Source organism: Micropterus dolomieu, linkage group LG01, assembly GCF_021292245.1.
Source record: "Micropterus dolomieu isolate WLL.071019.BEF.003 ecotype Adirondacks linkage group LG01, ASM2129224v1, whole genome shotgun sequence".
Classification (NCBI taxonomy): domain Eukaryota; kingdom Metazoa; phylum Chordata; class Actinopteri; order Centrarchiformes; family Centrarchidae; genus Micropterus; species Micropterus dolomieu.
The window spans coordinates 4,651,609-4,677,729 of NC_060150.1; the positions used below are offsets into that span (position 1 = coordinate 4,651,609).

Consider the following 26,121-nt stretch of genomic DNA (forward strand, 5'->3'; position numbering starts at 1 on the left):
TTCAGGTTTCACTCATGAACATACCTGTCCTGGAGAGGAGTCACCTTGTCCCTGCAGAACATTGCAGCGCTTCCTGTTTTCCTCTTCCTGCCTCTCTGTCCAGCCCCCTTCCTTACTACTACTTCCTCTTTGTATCTGCATGACTGTATCCACACTACTACACCTGCACAGTCTGCTGACTGGCAGAACATATCCGGCTCTGCTCCTTTCACGTGGGATTGAGGCCACACTGACCTCTGGAGGTTTGACATAGAAACAGGGGACATCAGTCATGTTCCCACAACTTCTTCGCTACTGTATATTGCAGTTTTCCTCTCCAAGGCCGTCCCACAAGAGGAGCTGCAGTAATCTCCGCCCCCTGTAGATCACCTGAGCGGTGAACCAGGAAATGAGGACTGCGGCAAGTATAGTGTCCTTGGGATACTCACCTTCAATTTTAGACAGTCTCAACCATGCATGCATTCTTTGCATACCTTAAACTGTTATAATAAGAATCAGTTCATTGGACAGAAGAAACAAGTAAAATTATTTGTTTTTTGTCCATCTCTCCACAGCTTCTCATCATACTGAGACATATAAGCTCAGGCAGAAAGTCTGAGGACATGCTGCACCGTCATTGTAATCACTAGAGTAAAGATCCTGCAGCCACACACACAAACACACACACTGGTCTTTTCACCAGCATTGAAAGTGTTATTACTAGTAACAAAACATTTCCACATACAAGATGGAATATATACACACACACAGAAAAACAGAGAGGGAGAGAGAGCGTATCAGATTGCAGTGGGTGCTCCAGACGGAGGCTGTGTCCTCCACATGTCACCGGTGACGGAAAAGTACAGTCGCACCCAGTGGAGCATCACATCCTTCTGTGGGAGAGGGGATTAAATGATTAGCTCGTCCTCACTTTCATTTGCACTCTTCTCTCCTGTTCTTACGTTCTGCTGCTTTTCTCTGACTGAGAAAACTGCTGACCGGGACATTCTTTCAGCTCCTGCTGCACGAGCAGAGAACATGAGCTCACTGCAATTCACTGTCCCGCATTCACACAAGATGCGTCACGATGAACTCATTACAGTCTTAATAATAATAAGGTTTATTTATATATCACCTCACGAAGTGCTTCACAAAAACAAAGAAAAAGACAAAAGCTAATAAGAGGCAGAGCAACGGACATAAACACAAAAGGCAAAACAAAAATAAACAAAACAAATGAAACAAAAGCAGGTCTAAACCAATGGGTCCTGAGCTGCTTTTAAAAGTGTCAATACTGGTGCAGGTTAGCTCACCTGGTAGAACATTTGCACCATATACAAAGGCAAAGTCCTCCAATTCCAGCCCGTGAGCTCTTTCCTGTATGTCATCACCTCTCTTTCTCTGTCGCTCTTCAGTGGTTCTATAAAAAAAAAAATAGACTCAAAGCCTGATCCAGAAACATAGATTGCATAGAGAGAAGGTTTAACATCGCAAGATACAGAGTCAAGACTTTCCATCACCTTCGAGACAACGACATATCCGGCAGACATAAGAACTTCTGTTGTCTCAGAATTTATCTTTGGACAATTATCTGCTATCCAGTAATTTAGTGTAAAACAGAGAGTTTTGTAAACATTCTGAGGCTTAAAGGAAGTGTATAACTGAATATCATCCACATAACAATCTACCTTACCTTTAAAATGATTTAATATCTGCCAGAGAGGAAGTAAGTACAATGCAAACAGGCTCTGGCCCAGAACAGAACTTCAGAGGACACCATAAAACCAAGTAATTAGAAACTGTAACTAAGAGGGTATTGCCAGACATGTACAAGGAAAACCAATGCTGATGGACCAATGATAATTCACACTTCTCAGATTTAACAAACAATGTATTATCCATCAACAATTGAAGCACCACCTCCAGCACCTGAAGTGTTCCTCTAGGGTCTGTGAAGAAATCTGTATGTCGTATCAAGTAGACAGAGATGAACCGGTTGACCACTCCAGTTTGTAACACAGGCTTTGTGTTATAAATTGAAGTCTCAAGCTGAGCTGAGATAACTCTGATGACCTCTACAAGGTTGTTTTTTCGGACCTGAAGAAGCTCAGAGAGATCCAGAAGGCGTTCTGGTCCACCATCATGCAGACCGTCCCAAAGCTCCTATTTGCGCATGAGGAGTAATTGAAGATCGAGAAGCGATCTCTGAGGAGCCATGAGCAAGGACACACGAGAGCAGCCTCCACAGAAGTCTTTTACTGGCCGACACGACCCCATATTGGATATCAGATAGGTATTAATTGGATGTTGCAGCTGAACGGACATTATTAAAGAAAAATTAATGACTTTTCTTTTCTGTTATTTCTCTCATTAACTTGTATTATGGAGACAATTGAAGTCAGAGAGAGTCGGAAAGTCTGTCTGTCAGCATTAAACACTGTAATTTAATGTCATTTCTATTCAGTCACATACGAGACTGAACATTTCTGAGCATCAGCTTTGATAAGAGTTTCATTTCAATTTCCCCTCAAACATTTAGCCTAATAAATCTAAAGACATGATCCATGATCATATTCTGGGTTATTCAATAGTGAATTCACAATCAGAATATAAATAAATACAGATGCGGATAAAAGATAGTAAATAATAGAGACGCATTCTGCCAGTACAAATGATCCTGTGCCTCTGAGCAGGACACAGTATAAATACAGAACGCAGGCTGTTCTTCATGTGCAGGTGTTTGTTAAACGTGATAGCTACAGACAGAAAACATGCTGCCCTAGCAGTAAAAACTGTGAGCCTTTATTAGTATCAGTGCACATGTAGGCAGACAGAAGCTCAATCAAAAGTCTCTACAGCTGTTAAGGCCGACGGATCCAGCTTTGATTCACTGCTGCCATCGTCAGAGACAGACGTAGCTTTGTGTGAAGCATCAGAGGAAAGGGCGTCTCATTTCTCTAAAAATATATTTCTTCTGTCCTCACATGGTTTGCTTGCATCTCTGCGTGCATCCCTGGTGGGTTGGGTGGGACTAAGATGAAGTGGAGGAAGTGACGCAAGTGAGGGAAACCTGGATGTAATTAAGAGAATTGAGACACAATTCTTGTAAAAAAGTAGCCCTCTTCATGAAGAAGTAAACTGATCCACATGTGTAAAATTAGAAGTTCAACTTGCAAGCATTTCCCAGAACTTTAAACCACATTGATCAGCATTCTGACTTATATATATCTCTGAGTCACCTTCTTTTGAAAGGGCAAGTAACTGCACCTTGAATGAAGAGAACAAGAACCAACTAATTATTGCGAAAACGTATTTCATTGTTTAGTCATGACAATTCAATTTAATGTAGGTTGGAGTGACCACCATGCTCCAGGGGCCCCAAAACTCCTGGCTTATTGTGTTTTGTGCTAATTTAATTCAGTTACAGTGGTGAAAAGTAAATAAACACATCTACTCAAGTAGAATACATAAGTAAAATGTTGAGGTACTTGCACCTCAGCTAAGTGTATATATATATATACGTATATATATTCCGTTATATTTCTATGTTGTAGCAAATTGTTACTTTACAAACTCAGATTGAACAGAAATACAATGCGTTGTTAAAAATTAAAGCAACTTGACTTGTGACCTCAGTGTGTAGTTGGTGTATGGAGTATGGAGGACTGATACTGACAGATTAAGAAATAAATACAAAAATAAATAAATGCTCAATAAATAAATTAGCATCCGATTAAATGCACAAAAAATAAAGTTAATAATTAAATTTGGTCAGTAATTAAATTATACAATGAGACATAAATGTATTTAATTAGCTTCTTTATTTATTCACCTTTGTATTAATTACCTTATTTATTGGTTGTCCGTTATGATCTTCAACTTTTATTTATTAATTACTTCTTTTTTAAATGTATTTATTTATGTGTGCGTTTTAATATTTTTGTCTGTTTAATTCTTCCTTTGCATTTCTGCCCTATTTATTTCTTCAATGGTATTTATTTCTGCCTCCTTTTTTTTTTTTACATTTCTCTATGTCTGCCTCGTTATGCAAATGAGGAGGTGCTGCGTCTCAAGGGGTGAACTTCTCCCCTATTGGTGGACCAGTCAGACCACCAGAGGTTGATTCTATGCATACATCAACTTGCTTGCTTCAGATGGCTTCACTCAGTGAATGATTTTTTTCAAATCTCTATGTAGTCAGAGTTACCCTGAACTCACTTTTAATGGACTCATGTAACATGTTTTATACTTCCTGTGAATATAATCCAATTTTCATACTGTATAAACGTTGTGTTAACACCATATTTTGGAAAACCGGACGTTGTGTCGGGTATCTTTGTGCTAATTTCATAAAGTCCAACGTAATTTGACAAAGTATGTTGTATGTGGTGCTCGTATACTCGCGTACTATTGAGATTTGATAGACTCTCTTCAGATAAGACTCTCAGACTGCAACACTTGTCTTTGCAAAGAGAGAAATAGACAGAAATAGTCTCTAGCAAGTTTGTTGCCAGAGAGTCGACTTCTCACATCTGACTGGTCCACCAATAGGAGAGGAGTTCACCTCTATTTACTTTATTTTTTGTGCATTTAATCGGATGCTTATTTATTTATTGAGCATTTATTTATTTCTTAATCAATAAATGTTGTCAGAATCAGTCCTCCATAGTTGGGGGTCCTTGTCATGTTTCAAATGTCTATAAGTTGTTAATGGTTCCAACACATAGTCAATCTAATAGTGTCACATGGAATAATATTTCAGTCACAGGGGCCATTTAGCTGCTAAGGTCCTTTTGATGTTAGGAATGCATTTTGTTGTTAATACTGTGCTATGTACTGTTATTTAAGTAGTTTTATTGTTTTAAATGCAGGACTTTTCAATTATTGCTCTTTAGGCCCTGTTTAGAGGGGCCCTGTGTTAAAATCTAGTTTTATGACCTTCATTATTTCATTATTTTGTGTTTAAATGTTACATATTCCATAATTTTATACATTGCACAGACCAGGAACAAATGCACATTCTCAGGGGCCCAGCAGCAGGTTTATATGTCAATGCCATTTAGATTTAATGCAGTATGTCCACTTGATTCTAAGGTTTAAGACAGCCTCTATATTCATTTTCTACATAAATAATTGAAAAGGCTCAGGGTTCAGATTCAGTGGGCTCTGTGCTTGTTTTACAGAGAGCCTCCAAATCTCTATGTCAGCTCCTGTCATCAGAGCAAGGTGGGGTTTTATTTGTTTTGTTGTATTTGCATTATTACAATAGTCTCAGTATTTAGATTTATAATCCATATGGAATAATGAATGATACTTTCAGGTTTAATTATGAGCAGAGCACAGTGCTGTGAATGTGACCTTCCTTCTGACTTGATAGATGAGTTGTGTGTGTGTGTGTGTGTGTGTGTGTGTGTGAGAGAGAGACAGAGAGAGAGAGGCGTTCATACATAACCATAGTACACACTGGTGTCTCAGCAGTTGAGGTGATGCCTGTAGAGGCAGCGTGTCTGCCTCCTAGTGAGTGTCAAACTGCACTGCATGTTACCTGGAAGCAGGACAAACTGCTTTGCTTGCTGAATAAGATCTCCAGTCTGCGAAGATGGCCTCGCTTTTGGTTATTTAAACACTTATGTCGCCAACATGCTACTGTAGATTTAGCATCCATGTGCATTTCAAAACACTTGATTTTTGAAAAAGTAGAAAGTCTGCTGGTGAAGGCTTCATTGTAAACAAATGGGAGGAAGGGGGCGATTTTGAGGTCAACAATAGATTATGGTTGTATAGTTAATGGAGCTGGATTAAAATGGAGTGGGAAAGAAAACTCTTCCAAGTAGTTGCTACAGGATTGTTGGGAGTTTTCATAGTTCCATGGGAATGAGTTTGGGTGGAGTATGTCCTAGAGGAATAGTTAAAATCACAATTATCTCAAAATATACACAGAAGATTTTAACAAACAGGATGTGTGGGAATTGGTGTGTATGTCCCTGAGTTTAAAATATCTATCTCGGGAACAGCAGAAACCGTGGCGGCCATTATTGGGTTACAGTGGGTCGAAGGGGTCAGACCTGAAAGGGTGGTGGTGGTATGCATACAGTAAACAACAACTGCCAGAGAAGATTTGCTCACAGAACTTTACCAAAGCATGCTAAGAATCCATAGAGGTGGTAAAGATGTACATTTCTGTTGGGTGCCACTACATGAAGCGGTGAGGGGAAATGAGTGTGTTAAGAACTGAATAATCAGACAGGTCAACATAGTTTATTTGAATGTGCAGGGGGGTTTTGGTGGGGGAGACCAGGAAGTGGCAGACAGAGAGCTGAGTGAGGGTGAAAGCAGGATTTCCAGGCAGGGGTAATCCTGGGCACAGGGAAGCCACTGTTAGTCAGATGCCTCACAGAATAAACAAGGATTTTCTTAATAATATTAAACTGTAGCGTAAACACCATTGAGGTAAACTAATGATCTGACGGAGAATGAGGTGAAGAACCTGGGCTAATATCGAATTCATTCTCTGCATTTAACCTATCCAAAGTACTAGGATGGAAATGCTAGGCTACTGTACAGCGCCAATTGTAAGATAGTGCCTTGGTCAGGGCCACTGACAGCAGAATTAACCTAACATGGTTTTTGATGTTGGGGAAAACCCACGTAAACGCGGGGAGAACATGAACAAGGTGTCTTGATGAGGACTCCAGGAGCCGTGCTTTCACCTGTTAGGATGTACATTTGTTGGGAACTGATGTGTGAGGAGGAAGATGCTGAACTTTAATTGGTGATGTAGCGTGATGTGAAAAAGATTTTTCATCTGGGGACGATAAAGTCTAAAATCTAAAGATACTACAAGCTCAGTGTGTTGATAAACTAGCAAATGGAAATAACCTGTTCCAGTTGGAAAAGGCGAAGGAAAAGCATGATTAAGAAGAAAATGTTATACATGATGGTAGAAAGATTTTTCACAACAAAAAACAATAAAGCAAGGAACAGAAGGGATGAAACCATTACAACAGGATTAACAGTGACAAGTGTGGGAACTGTGGAGTTAAAGAAAACATTCAACATATCATGTTGCATTGAATCTACCATGTATGAAGCAGAAAGAGAAAGGCAACATGATAAAAATCTGACAGGCAGGAAGGGAGTGGTAGGCCTATCTGATGCGGATACTGGGAACAGAAGGACAGAGAGAGGGGTAAGAGTCAACAGGAAGGTATTTTTTTGATTTCTGAAGTGACACACGATTGGTGGGTAGAAATAGCTGTATGCTCCTTAAAGTTGTTAGCCATCTGCCAGCATACCGAGAAGACTTTACGTTGTTAAAAAAGCAGAAGAAGGACAGGCGTGTATTAACAGATACCACAGTTACATCTAGATCTTGTATTTTGTAAATAAAAAATGATTTGCATTTCATCTCAGAGAGTTTCATCTCAGAATAGGGAAAAGGTTCGGTGATGACTTATCAGTGTCCACAGGGGTAATGCTTGTATTTGTTTTGCAGGGCAGTGGATAGGGGAAACAAAACCATTGAGAGCAATCATTTGTTCAGACTCAAGTGCATCAATAGTCAGTTTACAGAACAGTCTTTCAGACAGAAGACCACACATTTTGATAGAAGTACAACACTAGTGTTCAAATGTTGGGTCTTGCAGTCGTATCGTTATGGCAAGCAGCACATATTCATATATACAAGGAAATGAAATGGCAGATGAGGTTGCAAAGGTGGCCAAAAAACAGTGTTGTGACAGCTTCAGGAAGACCTAATTCAAGAGCATTATTAAACAGAGAATGAAGGAAAGGTTGCAAAAGCAACCAGAGGAGGAAATGATGGTGATTTTAGATGTTTTATTACAGAAAGTGTATGAAACCCATGAACAAATACATTTTGTCACTGTGTTCCTCTTGTGTGGAATTATAGAATTAAAGAAGTGTGGTCAATATCTTGAGTTTTAAATGTGCCATGCTATGACAGTTTAGTCTCCCTCCCTCCCCACTTTGAGAACCACTGTTTAGAATAACTAATATGACTGAGAGGATATGAGTTGTTTTTTAAAATAGGCCTAATGTAAGAACCTCTGGTGGAGAGCGGGAAGGCGCGGAGGTTTGGAGCTACGTGGAGAGAGTCAACGAACGGTGGCCGGAAAACATAGTAGGATCTGCATAAACTGTACTGTGAATGTAACATCATGTCAAATAGTTCAGATGGGGATGAGATGGAGTGGATGATGTCCAGATCTGTAAGATTGAAAAGGGACTTGAGAGAAAGAGAGAGAGGGAAAAGTTGGTCAGAACATAGCGAGACAGACTTGATTATGTGATACCAGGGTTTAGCTCTATAAGGTACGATAGACCTAACAACCAAACTGGTGGAGTTGAAATCTATAGCCCAAGGAAAGAGGGAAATATCGAACTGATTAATTTCTATAACCCATGCAAAAACTTAGATATCAATAAACTTAATGAAATGGCAGGGACTGGATACAGGAAAGAAATTATGTTGCTATGGTGTTATGGTTATGTTGTACGAAGTCAGCAAACCTTGTGACGTTAGAAGGTGATGTAGAGGAGTGCAAAAAGCAAATTACAGAACACATTATAAATGCAGCACATTTAAGTATTCCAAAAAGAAGAACAAAGGGCAGGAAGAAAGTGGTCCCCTGGTGGAATGAGGAGTGTAGCAGAGCTGTAAAAGAACGAAACAAAGCCTTTAAAACATTAAAGAACAATTTATCACAAGAGAGTGTTTTGGATTTTCAAAGGAAAAGAGAAGTGGCACGTAGGACAATTAAGTTAACCAAAAAGAAAAATTGGAGAGAGTTCTGTTCCACCATAGGTAGAGGTGTAGAGTTAGGGGATATGTGGTCTATGTTTAAAAGAATGAGTGGGAAAAGGAAAGCGATTAAAATCCCAGCTTTGATAGATGGAGGAAAGACGGTGGTGTCAGACAAAGAAAAGACAGAGATGTTGGGTAGGGCTTTTGCGGCTGTGCATAGTGGTGATCACCTTATGGATATTTCATAAGCAACAGAAAGACCTGGCACTCAGAGAAAATAAGGACGTGAAGCTGAAGAGGGAGGATGGTAAAACAACATTTAGATGTGGATTTTACAATAACAGAACTCAATATAGCTCTGCTTGGCACGGGATATACAGCCCCAGGACAAGACCAGTTATGTTATGCCATGTTCCGACAGCTGCCAGCAGGGTCAATTAAGCTAATGTTCAATAAAATATGGAAGGATGGAATAATACCGAGAAGTTGGAAAAGTGCAGTTAGCAAACCTGGTACAGACCCAACCAATCCTGGTAATTATAGACCCATAGCTCTGACATCTCACTTATGCAAATGGGTGGAGAGGATAATAGTTTGTAGGTTATCACATGTAATGGAACAGAGAGGACTACTGAGTAATATACAAAATGGATTTCGGAAAGGGCGCTCCACAACAGATGCTCTCGTTAGAGTAAGCAATGAGGTAGAAAAGGCACTGAAAGTGAAAGAGATGATGATAATAGTGTATTTTGACATTGAGAAGGCATATGATACTATGTGGAGGGAAGGACTACTTATTAAACTAAATAGAATGGGGTTTGAAGGAAGGATTTATAACTGGATACTAGACTTTCTAACAGATAGGAAAATTAGAGTAAAGGTTGGATCAGAAATTTCTACAGAGTTTAAGGTAAATAATGGCGTTCCCCAGGGGAGTGCAATTAGCCCTATATTATTCAACATTATGATATATTTTCAGATTTAGATGGACACATCAAATCAGCGTTATATGCAGATGACGGGGCCATATGGATGAGAGGAAGAAATGAGACATATGTGTTAGAGAACATTAGGAAAGCAATAGGGAAAGTAGAGAAGTGGTCATTCAAGTGGGGATTTAAAATATCAACAAGCAAATCCTGTTATATGGTGTTCACAAACAAGCGAAAGTGTCATGTAGAAAAGCTTTTTCTATATCAGCAGCCAATGGAAAAAGTAAATGAATTTAAGTATTTGGGATTGTGGTTTGATAGTAAATACACATGGAAAACACACATAAAGCAATTAGAAACTAAATGCAAACAAGTTATTAATTTACTGAGAGCGGTGGCGGGATGTGACCGGGGTGCAGATAAACAGTCACTAATTGACATATATAGAGCATGCATGAGGTCATCAATAGATTATGGTTACATAGTATATGATGCAGCAGCAAAAACAACATTGGAAAAAATTAATAAATTACAATACAGAGCCTTACGGATATGCATTGGAGCCATTAAGACAACTCCCATTAACACAACAGCTCATGAGGGAGTAAATGGAAATGAGATTGCAGACAAACTAGCAAAAGAGGCATTACAAAAGTAAATAACAGTTCAAATACCTCTAGGAAAAGGAGAAGGAAAAACAGCCATTAAGAAGAAAGGTACTGAAATATGGCAGAAATGGTGGGAGGAAGACAGGAAAGGAAGGAGTTACTATAAAATACAAAAGTCTGTCAGTAATAAAAATTATAGCGAAAAGGAACAGGCGGGAGGAAATTAGTATGACAAGACTAAGAGTAGATCACACAGGACTGAATGGCACCTTGTTTTTATTGGGGAAAAGGAATAGTGAAAAGTGTGAAAACTGTGGGGATAAAGAAAATGTTGAACTGGAAAGACAGATATTTGAAGATAGGGTTCAGGAAGCAGGGCGGGAATGGAATCTGATGGGGGTGTTGGGAACAGAAGGAGAAGAAAAGGGTATAAGAATCACCAGGAAAGCATTATTTAAATTTCTTAAAGACACTGGGTTGGTGAACAGAATATGAGAGCACCTTATTGAGGTTGATAGCTGAGTGAGATGATGTTACACACTCCAGTACAGTAGTAGGCGGTATGCACTTAAAAGTTGTTTGCAATCCGCCATTAACTAAGAAGAAGAAGAAGAAGAAGAAGAAGAAGAAGAAGAGCTAAATCGACGTGGACAATAATTTGGACAATAATTGATATAATTCAGAGCAGCCATGGATATAGCTCTGTATCTGGTGGCAGCTGCCATGCTCATTGTCCTGATTTTGTTTGCGTTGAAGGTGCGGAAGAAAACACAGGAAGGTAGGAGCCTTTAGACGTTGGTGAGCTAACTGTTAGCATAGTTAACGTTTGTGCTAATCAAGCTGTTGCGCTCCAAACTTCAGCTCCTTCACTTTCGACGCGGTGTCATGTTTTTCTTTTTTGTGCATGTTTATACATATTTAAATAGTCAGAACAAAAGCTTTCAGCTATAAGTTCTCAGTTAGAGTCAGAGACTGTAAACACGACGAACTACGGAGGCTGCTGAGGGCCATTTGAACCAGCATTACTTTATTTATAAGCAGCAAATTTCGTGGAGACACAAAAGTATGGTAGTTGAATCTCTTTTGGTGGGACTTAGAGCTCAACGATAAATTGAATAATTGACTATTAAATTGATTGCAAACTATTTAGATAATTGATTTTTTTTTATTTAACCAGGTAAGTCTCATTGAGATTAAAATATCTTTGGCAAGAGAGACCTGGCCAAGACGCAGCATAAAAGAACTAAAAGGACAAGTTTCCAACATATAAAAGACATCAGTCATACATACATAAGTAACACAAACCCCTGTGTTGAATAAGGCAGAATACAACTTTATAAACAGCGACAATAACCAATGTTCACCTGCTCCATATCCTTCAGAGTTGCTTTTTTAAACCTAATTCGGACATGGGGGACCAACAAGTATAGGACATATTTTGAGCTTAATCCATAATGGCCTTGAGTACTTGTTAAAAAGATATTCAAATAGGTAGGAGCTAGTCCAAGAAGTGCCTTATATATAAAAGCCAATGAGTGTACCTTCTTGTATAGAGAGAAGGCCATTTAGCTTTATAGTAAAGGGTACAAAGATGTGTCCTACAATTACAGTTAGTGAAAGAAAAGAAAAGAAAAGAGTTCTGAAACACAGTTTACAATCAATGATGATACCTAAATATTTATAACTGTTGACTAACTCAATTTCATTTCCTTCAAAAGTTGAGATGCTTGAAGTAGTAACTGGAAGTTGTCTTGAGTTTGTGAAGACCATTACTTTGGACTTTTCTGCATTTAAGACCAACTTAAGCTGTTTTAAACGGTTCTGAACAATATTGAAAACAGACTGCAAAAGATCAAGGGCTTGTGCAGTAGATGATGCAGTACAGTAAATAACATTGTCATCAGCATAAAAATGATACATAGCAATCGATAGATTATCACAAAGATTGTTTGCACAAATTGAAAACAGTATGGGCCCAAGTACTGAGCCTTGAGGAACCCCCTTGGAAATGGGCAAAAAGGAAGAGAAAGAGCCATCCATCTGAACACTTTGGGTTCTACCTGACAGATAATTTACAAACCAATCTACTGAATGCTTAGAAAGGCCAATGCTCAGTAATCGATTTGCCAGAATGCAGTGATCAACTGTATCAAAAGCTTTTGAAAGATCTATGAACAGTGCAGCACATATGTTCTTGTTATCCAGTGCCTCAACAATATCATTTATCATTAAATCGGTTTGAGGAATTTTCCAGCTTCTTAAATGTGAATATGTTCTGGTTTCATTTCTCCTCTATGACAGTAAACTGAAAATTTTTGGATTGCTGACAAAACAAGACATTTGAGGGATTTAGGAAGCACTAAAATGATCATTAGTTGCAGCTGTAAAATGCATGTATTTGTTTTCTGTTTGTATGCATTTTTTCTGCATCAATAGTAATTCACTTAAAGCCTTTATTAATGTTTTGCATATAAAACCTAAACTTGACATTTGGAAGAAAAACACCCACCCAACAAGAAATATTGGCATTTTTTTTATGTCTTCTAATTCTATGAATTGATAGATGATCATTTTATTGTGGTAAGGATCGGGAGGCACCAGTCTCACTATAGTTTCAGTGGCCAACCTCAGGGCATTGGCTAATAGCATGCACTGATTGGATATCAGTGCTGTTCTTTTAAATTTGAAATCTATGCAGTCATTTCATATACAATGTGCATAGACACAGATATAGATAAGCATGATATGTTGTGTGCCCTCTCCATTCCCAGCCGATGAGGAGCAACGGAGGGATGTTATCCGGGCAGTGGGGGCTCCTCAGCGGGCGGCAGAGGAGCGAGGAGCCGGTATGCCTCGCAGGAGGAGGAACTTTGCTGCGGTGATGGCCAACAGACGACCACAGAGAGACGCTGTGGAACATGGTAAACACATAACTTTGTTTTATAATTTAGCTGTTAATGCTAAGGGTTGAGATAATGTAATCACACACATTTAATGCCGAACATCTATAAATAATACCAGAGCGCAATGTTTATAATGACCTTCTGCTTAGTTTGTGCTTGAGCTGATATAATCTGAACTGTAATACCACTGTAACTATGTATTTTGTGTTTATGTGTTTGTGTTTTTTGTTAGCAAGAGTTTGTTTCTCCTGAAACTGTCTCTTCAACCATTTACCCTACAAGATTCCACCTCCCCTCTCTGGACAGTGTAGTAGATTTCCAGTATAAAAAAATAAGTTTTTCAAACAACAGGACTTAATTATGCTCTAGGGTGTCCAGTTAGCCATTCCAGAGAGCCACCATCACCACCGCCAGGACACTGGAACTGAAGCACCTGTTTTGGAAGTTTTTTTAATAACAACAAAACAATTTTCCAGTTATGGAAAAGTACAAAAATATTTAGATGGAAATTGAAAAGGTGCCAAACATGTAACAAGTGTGCTGTTGATTTCAGAGGAGGAGCGTGTGGAGGAAGAAGAAGAAGAGGAGCAGCAGCAGCAGCAGAACCTCCCGCCGACAGCAAAAGTTGGAGCCAAGAAGCAGAAGAAGCTGGAGGAGAAACAGGCCAAGAAAGCCCAGAGAGAGGTGAGAGGTCCATTCTGCGCACTAAATACTGTCGATTTTGTTGATGGACATTATTCTTTTACAATGCAATGTACAGGGAAACATGGAGCCGCTGCTCACATCTGCAAATTATATTGGAAAACGAAAAATGTAAATCTTAAATATTTGGAAAAACATTTTGAAATCGCTTTGTGAAGTTTAATTGGCAGTGACACTTTGAAGTCACAAATTGTTTGACATCCAAAGCCGCATGTTTTGTATTATTTCCTGCATACAGCATACTATGACAAATAATGTAGTATGTAGCAAATACATAGTATGTAGTCTGGAGTAGGGCCAACCTCGTTCTAATCCCAGGCCGTCACATATGGACGCTTTGTCAACAGCCTTTGCCGTCGCTTTAGCATCCACAGTCACGTTAGCAAGAAGAAATATACAAAGTACGGTTAGACTTTATATAGTGCTTAACTTTGTGAAATGGCACGTGGTTAACGTTGTACAACATTGTAACACGTTGCAAAAAAACTACCTGGTCAGGTTTAGGAAAAGATCATGGTTTGGGTTAAAGTAATTGTTACTTATGAGACTAATATTATATAAGTTAAGTAAAGCTACTTACATAAGTCATGTAACTTATCTAACATCACTCAAAGGAATCAATGTTGTTTTACATGGGAAACGAACACCAGACTTCTGTGTGAAAGTCCGGTTTTTGGCCCACCCATGAACCCCAACCACCTCCTTACTTCAACTTTTCAGTTATTTATAGTAGTACTTTTAGCGTTAAACAACGGCACACAAAGGCTTCCCCTACTGGGTTGATCAATGACACGAAAGGGTGCCATGTTTCGTTGGTGCAAGACGCTGAAGGACGTGACAAAGCGTAGCTATTTGACGCTCTGGGAATGAGAACGGGCTGGCTGAGCACAAGATGGCGTTAATATAATCAAGGGATGTCAAAGTGTCATGCCATGAATGAATGAAGTATGATCCTAAGTCTTCCATAGTCACATTAGGATGGTAAAAGCTTAATAAACAACTGACAGGACGGCATATTTTGGCATTATTATGTTTGGTTTCAAATTCCAGCTGGCTTAAATATTCTCTGTCTTATTTAGTGTCTGATGACAACCCTCAGATGTCTTTAGCTCACTGTTTTGGTTTTAAATCTCCACTGTGAACTGGCCCTTCTGCAGTAACATTCAGTATTGTGTTGGTTTTGTGTTTTCAGGTGGAGATGGAAGAGAGGGAGGAGAGGAAGAGGATGCAGGAGCTCAGAGAGCAGGAGAGACGTCAGGCGGAGGAGAGAGAACGACTTCAGGAACAGAGACAGGTCACACCCTTCCCTCAGCAGCCCTTTCCTTTCTTTGTGTCTATACGAGGTGATGCTGAGACTCTGTGCTGATGTCTATTCAGGAAGAGGAGGAGCACCGGGCTAAAGAGGAGCAGGAGAGACGAGAGGAGGAGGAGTACTTAAGACTCAAGGCCTCCTTCATCATAGAAGACCAGGGAGAGGAAGAGCATCTCACTGAGGACCAGGTCACATCTCTGCCCAGCTCATATCATCTCAACATTAAATTTTCTCATAATATATCACTGTAATATTTTAAATATAACAAGTGTTTGTGGTCTTTCCTCTCAGTCACGCAACCTGCTGCAAGAATTCATCCAGTACATCAAGGTGAGAGCTGACCGACTCCACACACTCAAACCTGTGCTGAAGTATCTGAATCTAGTGTTTAAACATTGTCCCCACTGTCCTGCAGAGCTCTAAGGTGGTTCTCCTGGAGGACTTGGCTTCTCATTTTGGGATGAGGACACAGGATGCTATTGACAGACTGCAGGACCTGTTGGCAGAAGGCTCCCTCACAGGTGAGTGTGATGAACATGACATGCAGAAATGTTCCTGTGTCTCATTAAAACCAGCACAGTACCCTCAAACTTAAATTAAAAAGCCTAGTCTCAATTAGACCCCTGTCTGTTTTACTGGTCTGGTGTGGCAACACTTTTTGACAAATAAATGCAGGTCTCAATTAGACACCTGGTCTTTGGATCTATAAAAACCTCTTAAAGCCCACCAGGTCACCATCTTGAGCTAGTACTAAGCTGCTTAGATGGCAAAACAAAGTTTTACGGTATCTGTTCCCACATATATCAGAAATGAGTTTTAAAGTATTGTTTAAATACACATATTCATTTGATATTGAAAAACAGTGCCAGAGGGAAGATGCAGCATGACACAGCTGCATCCAGTAGACATGAGTTCTGAAGCAAACAAGTCAGATCAACGATCTGCAGCAGGAATGAACTGGGAGGTTTCAAACATCTGTGGATGAAATTAAAGCTACATCAAACTTTAAATGCCCTCTGTAGACGTCATATTATTCCACACTACACTTCCTTGAAATATTTTAGATGAATAAAGCCGGCTTCTTGGCCGTCACATGACTACCTGGTTAGATGTCATGCATGTCCAAACAACTTCACTTTAAGCAGGTAAAACAATTGCAGATTAACCAAAATAAATCGCCGTGCCAGTAGTTTTTGGCCGAGGTTACACTTGATTTGATACTGAAGTAATTTTTCTAATAAAGTGATGGAGCAGTTTCTTCTTCTGATATATTGTATTTTGCTTGCTGTTTCCTGCAGGAGTGATTGATGACAGAGGGAAGTTTATCTCCATCACTCAAGAAGAGCTGGACTCAGTGGCTCATTTCATTAGACAGAGAGGCAGAGTGTCCATCACAGAGCTGGCTCAGGCCAGTAACTCTCTGATCAACCTGATGCCTGAGAGCCGCAGCACCGCCTGATTGACACCTTACTGCCGCAGAACACCTGGACCACACTCTTCACACATGAAAAGCACATACTGGACTGTTCATCTGCTTTTGGCTAGAGTTTGGTGCCAGGTGACGGCTCAGTTGCCTGCAGGTGTCAGGCTTCAAATAGATTTGGACTTGTTTGATTAATCTAAAAATTTTAATTAACAGACAGTGACTACAGTGTTTGGCATTACATTAACAAGCCCTAATCAACATGACAAACAATCACTTAGTATTGTTGCGAAACAAAAGTAAAAATTTTGGGATTCATGTTTTTGACTTTTGAAGACATGAATTGCAGCTTCTGTAGAGCTCATTCCACCAGATGTATGGCTGCCTGCTGTGAATGAAATCTGTACGGTGCAACTGCGAGCTGGGCATCCCCACGCACAGTTATCCTGTTTTACCTCATCAAAGCTCATCTGTAGGGCTCCAAGATTACCTTTCAGCCAACACATTTTGCTCTCCACGCTTCCGCTCAAATGTAATTGGTCAATAGTGCTTGGAGTAGAACACTTCCGATCCCAAAAACCCTTTGCCTTGACTACAGATATTGTATTTATGTACAGATATCTATTAAATATCTATAAATATTATAATGAGTGTAATGAATCACATAGTCCTTTCTGTGCTCAACTCAACTTTCATTGTACATACCAAACTCTGCACTATAAAAACAATAAATACAATGAACACATATTATACTTATACCACTTAAATAGACATTTTATTATATAATCTACCATCTGCTTTATGAAAAAAGGAATTTTCAAACACTGATGGCAGGCACATCAGGCATTTGACCTAAAGCGAGTTTCTGTTACAAAATCAGGATTGTTCTTTTCATAAAGTCTTTTCATTTAATTGAGTCCACAAGACTAAAAAAAAGAATCAGTCTCAGAGGCAAAGGTGGATTTCAGCTGGATGTCTCCCGGTCTTTGTCCTGGACCGTCTGTCCTATCTGTTTTCCCCGAGTTATCTCCCACGTCGAGTTGGCTCCTCTATCCTGAAAACAGGAAAAACAAAATTGGTACAACCTCCCTGTAAACTGTAATATTTGACATCAGTCTAAATGCTGCATGTAGCCACCTTTTCTGTATTCAAACTGTAAAATATTAATTTTAATTTAAATGTGAGCCAACCCAGCATACCTTTATCAGCACACCCAAGGGTACCAGGTCCTTTCTGAGGGTGTCACAGGCTTGAATGAGGGGGATTCTCTCTGGGTAAAGTCCAGGTTTGTTGGGGGATCCGGTGGTTGGACCATCCTGACGAGCGAGTGCGAACGCTCGAACTTTGCTTCTGAAACAAGTCAGCTGCTCCACGACGCCCTCCAAACTTCCACAGCTACTCGCAACATCAGCATCCTGCACATGACGGCAGGACAGCAGAGGTGAGGAAATGTGTGAGAAAAAAACGGTTTCTAATGTGGAATACCTTTTAAAGAAAAAGTCTGTCCACAAATCCCCAACCCAGCACCTTGAGTTCTGACCTTACTGTGCAGAAGATCGATGCCAAACACATCCAAGACATCTCTGATGTAGCTGACCATCGCTCCAAACACTGCAGGGCTCCGAGCCACTCCGTCAGACTGAACCGAGATAAAATACACATACAAGGGTTCAGTGTAAATGCACAGACTATGAGTCACAAATATATATTACAATTGGTAAACACACGATCTACTAATAGAATCAAAATCCACAAACAACCTTTCCATGATCCACAAATATAAAATCGGTCAGTTGTACTATTTGTCTGCGCATGACAGTCATATTCTATACATGTTTTTCATTTGTTTTCAGCATTTTGACACTACTGTTTTGCTGTTTTTACAAATGCACTCTTCACAATTTGCAAACAAACACTGTCTAACTTGACTAACTAGACATGCGTACAAATTCTGTGCAAAGCTCAGCATTCAAGTGTCAAATCTTTGTTTGCGGATCACATTGTTATTCGTGGATTGCTTCATATTTGTCTACAAATCATTCTGAAACTGTTTTGTGTGACTACGATCCACAAACGTAGTCGGCCACTCAGGGGTATTGCTTCTATGTGATGTCAAGTCATCTTAATAAGCCTTTCAAATGATAATAATTGCATGCAGTGAAATTCTGGTTTTCAAGTACAAGTTACTAATTTCTATTTGTGGATCATGGAGAGTTTATTTGTGGATTTTGGATCTATTTGTAGATTATATTTTGTGTCTACAAACTAATGTATATCTGTGACTCAGTCTGTACACTTACAATGATATTGACATCAATTTACCTCCATACAATGACCCTCTTCTTATAGTGACTCCCTTCAGGACAAGAATTACATTTTTTGTTTTACTGGTAAGCCTTGTTGTAAACAACAATTGACAGGCAGTATTAGCAGAACTATAACCTTTAATCTGTTTGTGTCAGATGTGCAGTCAAACACTGTGCGTTACCTTACAAACCGGCTGGAGTTGGCAGTTACCATGATAAACCAGGTTCATCACAGCATTAATGGCTCGCGGGGTATCAAAGTCATCTGCGAGTGCTTTCACCACAGTGGATTTCGTCTCAGCTAACCTGAAGAAACAAAAGAACACTAGTTCTTCCAATCAGCTGAATTATTTTAATTATTGATTAAAATGGAACCTATTTAATAACTATGATGAAAGTCAATATTGCTAATTTGGACATGCAATTTAACTTTTAATTGGGTTTACTCTCACACATAAACATAATGAGTAATAATAATAAAACTAAAAGTACACAGTATGACAACAACAGAAACACATATGATAAAGACCATTACATGAATTAAACTGGAGGGAGTTACTACCTCTCCCAGAGAAAAGCTTCCTGTACAGGTGAACACTGCAGCTGGCCCTTCATGTAGGCCTGAGCCTCATGGATGAAGGTGGAGATGGTTCCCAAGGAGGTCCGAGCCTCTGACATGCTACTGTCACTGTAGTCTACAGCTGTGGAGACGCCACAAGAAATCACAAATGTTCGTCTGTTCGCTACTGAAAACTTAACATCTTGGACACAGTCCACAGCATTTTAATTTTTCCCACCTGATCTGTATTTGGTCAAAAGACAAAACATCCGGAATTCGTTGGCAGAGTAAGACTGCAAGAAATCCTGATGGAGGACAAAAAACACAAACTCTCACAAACGTCAGCATACAATACAGAGGATACAGGCATATATGCTTACAAACAGTTACTCAACAAGGGATGAATAATGACTTTACCTTGATGGTGACATAGTTCTTTAAAGATTTAGACATCTTCTCTGCACTGCCTTTTAGGTGTAAGTGCCCTGAAAACAATAACAACCACATATTCGAAAACAGAGACACAAAGACGTGTTGACGTACGTAGAATACACTTCAATTGTGCTCCCTTGTAGAGATTAACCACACTGGTGAAAATGGATCTTTTTACTCACACCATCGGCACATAATAAACAGTGCACCTGTACAGTCCACACACCTACAACTGATGCGTCATCAGTGTTATACATGGACTGCTCGAAGTAAGATGAGTGAAACTGGACAAAACCGTGCACAAGTATTAGGAATTCATGAATGTAGGCAGTGGAAACCACACAGTGGAGCAATTATGTCTGCAGGAAGTAAAAATATTCATATCAAATCAAAACTACCTCTGCAAATTAGGTTTGGAAGTATTAATTTAAGCTATTAAATAATAAGAATTAAGTTTTTAAGCAGTGTTAAACTCAAAGAATAGCAGACTTGCTGTGGTTCTGTCAAATTACAAGCATAGCATTTATAATTTAGCAGGAACAAACTCTACTGTCTGCTATAAATGAGGTGTGGATAAGCAATACAGCAGAATATAATCACTGCAAATTTCATTTAACGCTGTGCTGTCAGTGTGCTGTTGGCAGCTCCTTAAATCTGCAGAAAATAAATCTTCTTTTGCTTTGAACAAATTTGGTTACTTTTCATTCTCATTAAAAGACTTGGAACCCCGATGCCATAAAAACCATTTCAATAAGCAGAATCATTGTCGCTAAATGATACCTAACCCTGTAACCTAGGCGATATATTTAGATGCTGATTATATTTTAAAGCCAGGTGGTAATGAGTTACTAAACATTGAATTATTAAACATTTAAAAGCATGTTCCAACCTGGTTTATTGGACGTTTAGAGAGAGAAAAAAAGGATTTACCTGAGTGGAGGAAGTAGTTTGCCCACTGTCCACACTGGTGATAGGCTTCGCTCTGAGCAACCTCATTCTCGTGGTGAGGAAAGGCCAGGTCGATACCTCCAGAGTGGATATCCAGCTGACTCCCAAACACTGAGCTGAAACCACCACAGGGAAGACAATGTAGACTGAGTCTGAAGAGCACGCAATATCATTAATAAGCAATCTACTGATTAGTTGACAAATCTGGAAAATGCCAATCACAAGATCCAAGAAACCATAGTGATTTCTTACAACTGCAAAGGTATGAAGTATGCCTAGCTTAAGCTCTGTGTATAAGTTTGCAGAACAAAAGTCCCTGGCATCTGTATAAAACTGGGCTTCAAATTAGTTTCAGTAGCATCATAAATAGTTGCATATGATTTAACTAAAAATCCTTTCATATTTTTCAGGCTTCTAATTAAAGTAGTAAGGCCCAAGGACAGACTAACATGCAGTGTGAGCCAGGCTGTTGTAAATCCAAACCTAGCAACTGTAGAGCATTCAATATGCCAGCCGGGTCTTCCTCTGCCCCACGGAGATTCCCAGTACGGTTCCTGAGGTTTGGACCGCTTCCAAAGAGCAAAATCCCTCAAGTCTCGTTTATTTGCGCTGCCTGGAGAACCACAAAGTTTTTTTGTCAGTTAGTAAAGTTAACATGTAGCCTGACACAGAACAAGCAGTGCCAATGATCACAGTGTGTGTGGGGGTCTCAAAAAGCCACTTTTCAAAACTTTTAATGATGCATCTCTAATTCAAGAGGCTGAAGAAACATATCTTCAAACAAGCCCAGTTGCTTTTTCATTTTAACCTTACCTCAACTTTAAGAAATCTGAGATTTCCTTTAAAGGATGAAAAAAATCAAACTATAACGACCGAAACAGGCATGAGTAAGTTTTACTCTTAGAGAGCAGTTATCCCAAAAAGGTCTCTCAGATGCGGAAAAGATGACAGCACTCTACTCTCAAATTCCTTTTCAGCATCCAATTTATTTTCTTCAGTAAGACAGACCTGACTGACACTGACTGAAGCAGACAGATCCACTTACCAGGTTCCGCATGGGAGTCCACAGCTCCCACAAACTTTCCGTAACGATCGCCAATGGACTGGATGTCAAAATACACGTCACCTGCAACCAAGGCATTTCACAAGTGCTGACTCAGGTACTGTGGGGACACAGCCGTCATTTCATGAGAAAAATAACAATCACAAGTCCCTAAATATTCACCTTCTTTTGTGGCATAAGCGTGTCCATTTCTGATGATTCCCTCAATAAACGCGACAATATGATGCACATTCTCAGTGACTCTTAAATACACTGCAGGAGGAATCACCTCAAAAACAATGACAGAAGATAAAAACGTTTATAGATAAATACACTTCACAGTAACGTTAGCCCCCACTTTTTTTTTTAAAAACTTCACTAGCATTTATGATTACATTTGAGTTACAAATATAACCCTGTTTATATCAAAAATTAAATTCAGAACGTGACAGCTTGAGTAACACAGTGTACATTTTGAGGACATGTCAATAATTCTCACAAACTTTTCTGTCCTGTTGCTGCAAAAATATTATTCCATGGAGCGATTCTGTGTCAGTCATGAACGTAATCAGTAAATTAAATCACATACTTCAATGCTGTGACCTAATCACACACCTTTAATGACTGCATATCCTTCTTGAATTCATCTTCATACATTGTGGCTATGATGGTTGGGGAAACATTTTCCTATAAAACAAGGGAAACACATTTCCTGAATAAACATGCTTCCATCAAAGCTAATGGATCCAGCAGCATTAGGGCTGAACAATTTTGAAAAGAATCTAATTGCTTTTATTTTGACTGATATTGGTGGGAATGATCATCTTATATAATTATTCTCATTTTGATTAAGAAACATATTTAAATCGGTATGATGTGATTTTTGCAAGGACCTGTACCAAACATAAGTCCAGGACATCTCTGCAGCACAACAATATATAATTTAAAATATTGCCTTTAACAACTATTGCACCTCCATATCGCGATATCGATTAATTGTTCAGCCCTAATGAGAATAGGTGATTTTTAATTGCAACACTCTCTTGTAATCTTACCTCCCAACTTCTTTTGATAATTTTGTCATCAATGTCAGTGATGACCATTGCATGCACGACTGTGACTCCAAACAGCCTGGACAAAATCCTCTGCAGGATATCAAACCTGACATAAGAGCTGTGAAAAGACACACGCAAAGATTACATTTGGCACATTTTACAACATCTGGCTTATACAGTAAGTGTTTTCATCAGTACCATGCATGGCCCAGGTGGGCATGGTCATACACGGTGGGTCCACAGCTGTACCTGAAAACACAACATACGCACAATAACGTTGCTGTGTAAGTTACAATGCAGTTATGAAAAGTGTGTTTTATTTATCTAAAAATATTCCGTACCAGGTAGCTACTCCCTCTCTTGCCAGAATGAGAGGCTCTTTCTGTTTAGTCAGGCTGTTGAAAGTCTTTAAACCCGTGTCAAACCCGCGGGGTGTTATCCATTTCTTCCCTGAAACACCGCTGCAGGATCCATTTGATGTGAATTTGACAGTGTTGGCTGGCTGGACTGAGAAAAGCCCGCGGAGGACGTTTGCTTTCCTTGACAGCGACCTCACTGAGCACCTCCACATAGTGAAACCTCACACAGGATGAAGCTGCATCCGCACTGCTAGCTTAGCTTAGCTTAGCTGCTCGCACATTAACACAGCGCGCAGTCTGAGGTCAGTGCTAGCAGACCTGTGGTGCATTCAGGTGCTGTCTTCAGATCAGATTTATAAGTACTAATATCTCACTGTAGACATACTCTGTTACAAGTATATAGAAACAATAACCCAGTAAGCCACCTGTTTACTGGATACCACTTATTATTTATTCATCATTCTCTATTTCAGTGCTGTTCATGCTGTTCATATTGTCATTTTGTATATTGAATATACTGTATACCAAACCCACTTACCTCAAGTACATAACACCTGCACATAATACTTATTTATTCCAGCATCCTTTGCATTATGCTCCATCACACTGTGTACATGTATGTGAACCTGTATATCACATCCAACTCTGACATGTACATAATAATAATAATGATAATACTAATTTTACTCCTGCATCCTTTGCACTCTGCTCACTGCACCTCCTCCTCCTCCTGGTAAATAATTAAAAAAAACGACAGACATATACACTGTTAATAGAGTATATTTGATGAGCTTCCTTGACACCATGTCAGTTATTTAATTTTCTATCCATTCTTACTGGATAATGAATTTACCTATTTTGTATCCCTCATTTATTGACTTCTCTACGTTTACTTATTTACTTTTTCTACAGTTGTTTACTGTCTGTTTGTTTGTTCCTGTAGTTTCTTTTTGTGTTTTGTGTATGCTCTCTGACATTGTATTGTGTATTTGTACGTATTTAACTATTATTGTAATTTTTAATAAATAAAAAAACATGGTTGAGCTATTTGTAAATGTCATAACTGCCATAACTGCTGAATTTTTTTCACCACTTAACCCCTGGTACTTAAATATATGTATCCTGTCATCTGTCATTGTACTTGGTTTGCAATAAAAATACTATAAAAAACACATGGTAAATGGTAAGAAACTTTTGATTAATGGCGCAAAATCACTTATTGAATATACATTGTTTGCTAACATGTCATTTGTAGCATGATATTAGGTTACAACGGTGAGTTTGCAGCCAATGTAGCGACCTAGATTGATTAGAAAATACATTTACAAGTATTTGCCGCACAAGCAACAATTCGGTGGTTTCCAACACGTCTTTATGTTAGTGTCCATGTTATTTCCAGATTCCTACACACCGTGGAGCACGTGAATGCACCATTGAATCACCAACAGTCTACGCTCCATACGTCACCTCCGCACTCCTCGCGAGAGTTTGATACCAGAAGTGTTAGGACGTATCATGTGATTTCCTCTTGCTGGCTGTCTCTGCTTGAGTAGCTATGTCAAAATAATAAGTGTGATTTTGACAGGACGGTTTGAGGAGAACCCCGCGTTCTATCGAAGAGGAACCCTTCAAGATGCAGAACGTGATAAACACAGTGAAAGGCACGGCTCTCGGAGTGGCCGAGTTCCTCACTCCAGTGTTGAAGGTAAACTTGCACCAGCTAGCTTGTTGATAGGTGGTGGCTACTATGAGCTGTCATAAACACATGAACAGATGATCGCTGTTGTCCAGTAGCTAATGATTATCATCCCTTCATTAATGCAGTTGCACAGTTCAGCTAAATGAGCAGCACATTTATTAAGGTAACAGCTGGATGTTTTTAAAAGTGAAATCCCTCTGAGAGACACTTTTGGTTTTATTATTAATCACAGGAATCAAAATTCAAAGAGACTGGAGTCATCACACCAGAGGAGGTGAGGACAAACGGTAGTATTATGTGTTTTATTGTCTTTCCTTATAAAACACTTTATAGCGGCTCAAACTCCTGTCTTTTGTGTTTTAGTTTGTAGCAGCAGGAGATCACCTGGTTCACCACTGTCCCACATGGAAATGGTGAGTTTCTACTTTGAGCTGAATCACAGAGGTGGGGCTGGTAGTACTGTTAGTACTGTGGTTACTGCTGGTAGTACTGTTAGTACTGTAGTTACTGCTGGTAGTACTGTTAGTACTGTAGTTACTGCTGGTAGTACTGTTAGTACTGTGGTTACTGCTGGTAGTACTGTTAGTACTGTGGTTACTGCTGGTAGTACTGTTAGTGCTGCAGGTAGTACTGTTAGTACTGTGGTTACTGCTGGTAATACTGTGGTTACTGCTGGTAGTACTGTTAGTGCTGCAGGTAGTACTGTTAGTACTGTAGTTACTGCTGGTAGTACTGTTAGTACTGTGGTTACTGCTGGTAGTACTGTTAGTACTGTGGTTACTGCTGGTAGTACTGTTAGTACTGTAGTTACTGCTGGTAGTACTGTTAGTACTGCAGGTAGTACTGTTAGTACTGCAGGTAGTACTGTTAGTACTGTAGTTACTGCTGGTAGTACTGTTAGTACTGTGGTTACTGCTGGTAGTACTGTTAGTACTGTGGTTACTGCTGGTAGTACTGTTAGTACTGTGGTTACTGCTGGTAGTACTGTTAGTACTGTGGTTACTGCTGGTAGTACTGTTAGTACTGTGGTTACTGCTGGTAGTACTGTTAGTACTGTGGTTACTGCTGGTAGTACTGTTAGTACTGTGGTTACTG

At 39.4% G+C, this 26,121-nt stretch overlaps 3 protein-coding genes across 3 annotated transcripts in view; 2 read left to right on the top strand and 1 right to left on the bottom strand.

Moving 5' to 3' along the window:
- Positions 1-10,875: 10,875 nt before the first annotated feature.
- On the top strand, positions 10,876-17,270 carry LOC123973258 (DDRGK domain-containing protein 1-like). Its single transcript, XM_046053123.1, has 8 exons — positions 10,876-11,064; positions 13,058-13,207; positions 13,743-13,873; positions 15,084-15,185; positions 15,269-15,391; positions 15,495-15,533; positions 15,619-15,724; positions 16,502-17,270. Exons 1-8 carry the CDS (start codon positions 10,977-10,979, stop codon positions 16,660-16,662), a joined length of 900 nt encoding a protein of 299 aa, XP_045909079.1. The 5' UTR covers positions 10,876-10,976; the 3' UTR covers positions 16,663-17,270.
- Positions 17,271-17,373: 103 nt separating this feature from the next.
- Positions 17,374-23,640, bottom strand: cars2 (cysteinyl-tRNA synthetase 2, mitochondrial). Its single transcript, XM_046053113.1, has 15 exons — positions 23,310-23,640; positions 23,167-23,217; positions 22,969-23,086; positions 22,529-22,600; positions 22,097-22,202; positions 21,917-21,997; positions 21,355-21,484; positions 20,854-20,987; positions 19,909-19,976; positions 19,730-19,796; positions 19,495-19,633; positions 19,115-19,238; positions 18,167-18,265; positions 17,826-18,041; positions 17,374-17,680 (listed from the first exon to the last, which is right to left on the bottom strand). Exons 1-15 carry the CDS (start codon positions 23,537-23,539, stop codon positions 17,591-17,593), a joined length of 1,725 nt encoding a protein of 574 aa, XP_045909069.1. The 5' UTR covers positions 23,540-23,640; the 3' UTR covers positions 17,374-17,590.
- Positions 23,641-24,824: 1,184 nt separating this feature from the next.
- The window catches only part of atg3 (autophagy related 3), a 9,901-nt gene continuing 8,604 nt past the window's right edge, over positions 24,825-26,121 (top strand). The window contains exons 1-3 of the mRNA XM_046053165.1: positions 24,825-25,032; positions 25,259-25,300; positions 25,390-25,439. Coding sequence (XP_045909121.1) covers positions 24,961-25,032; positions 25,259-25,300; positions 25,390-25,439 — 164 coding nt within the window. The 5' untranslated portion in view covers positions 24,825-24,960. The remainder of the gene's footprint in view (positions 25,033-25,258; positions 25,301-25,389; positions 25,440-26,121) is intronic.

Excerpts from the sequence above, each read along its gene's own strand:
- LOC123973258 (XM_046053123.1), top strand. The coding sequence starts at position 10,977 with ATGGATATAGCTCTGTATCTGGTGGCAGCTGCCATGCTCATTGTCCTG. Across the intron at positions 13,208-13,742 it reads GAGAGACGCTGTGGAACATG|AGGAGGAGCGTGTGGAGGAA; the intron begins GTAAACACATAA and ends TGTTGATTTCAG. Across the intron at positions 15,392-15,494 it reads AGCATCTCACTGAGGACCAG|TCACGCAACCTGCTGCAAGA; the intron begins GTCACATCTCTG and ends CTTTCCTCTCAG.
- cars2 (XM_046053113.1), bottom strand. The coding sequence starts at position 23,539 with ATGTGGAGGTGCTCAGTGAGGTCGCTGTCAAGGAAAGCAAACGTCCTC. Across the intron at positions 22,203-22,528 it reads AGGATATGCAGTCATTAAAG|GTGATTCCTCCTGCAGTGTA; the intron begins GTGTGTGATTAG and ends ATTGTTTTTGAG. Across the intron at positions 20,988-21,354 it reads GAATGCTCTACAGTTGCTAG|CTCAGTGTTTGGGAGTCAGC; the intron begins GTTTGGATTTAC and ends TGGTGGTTTCAG.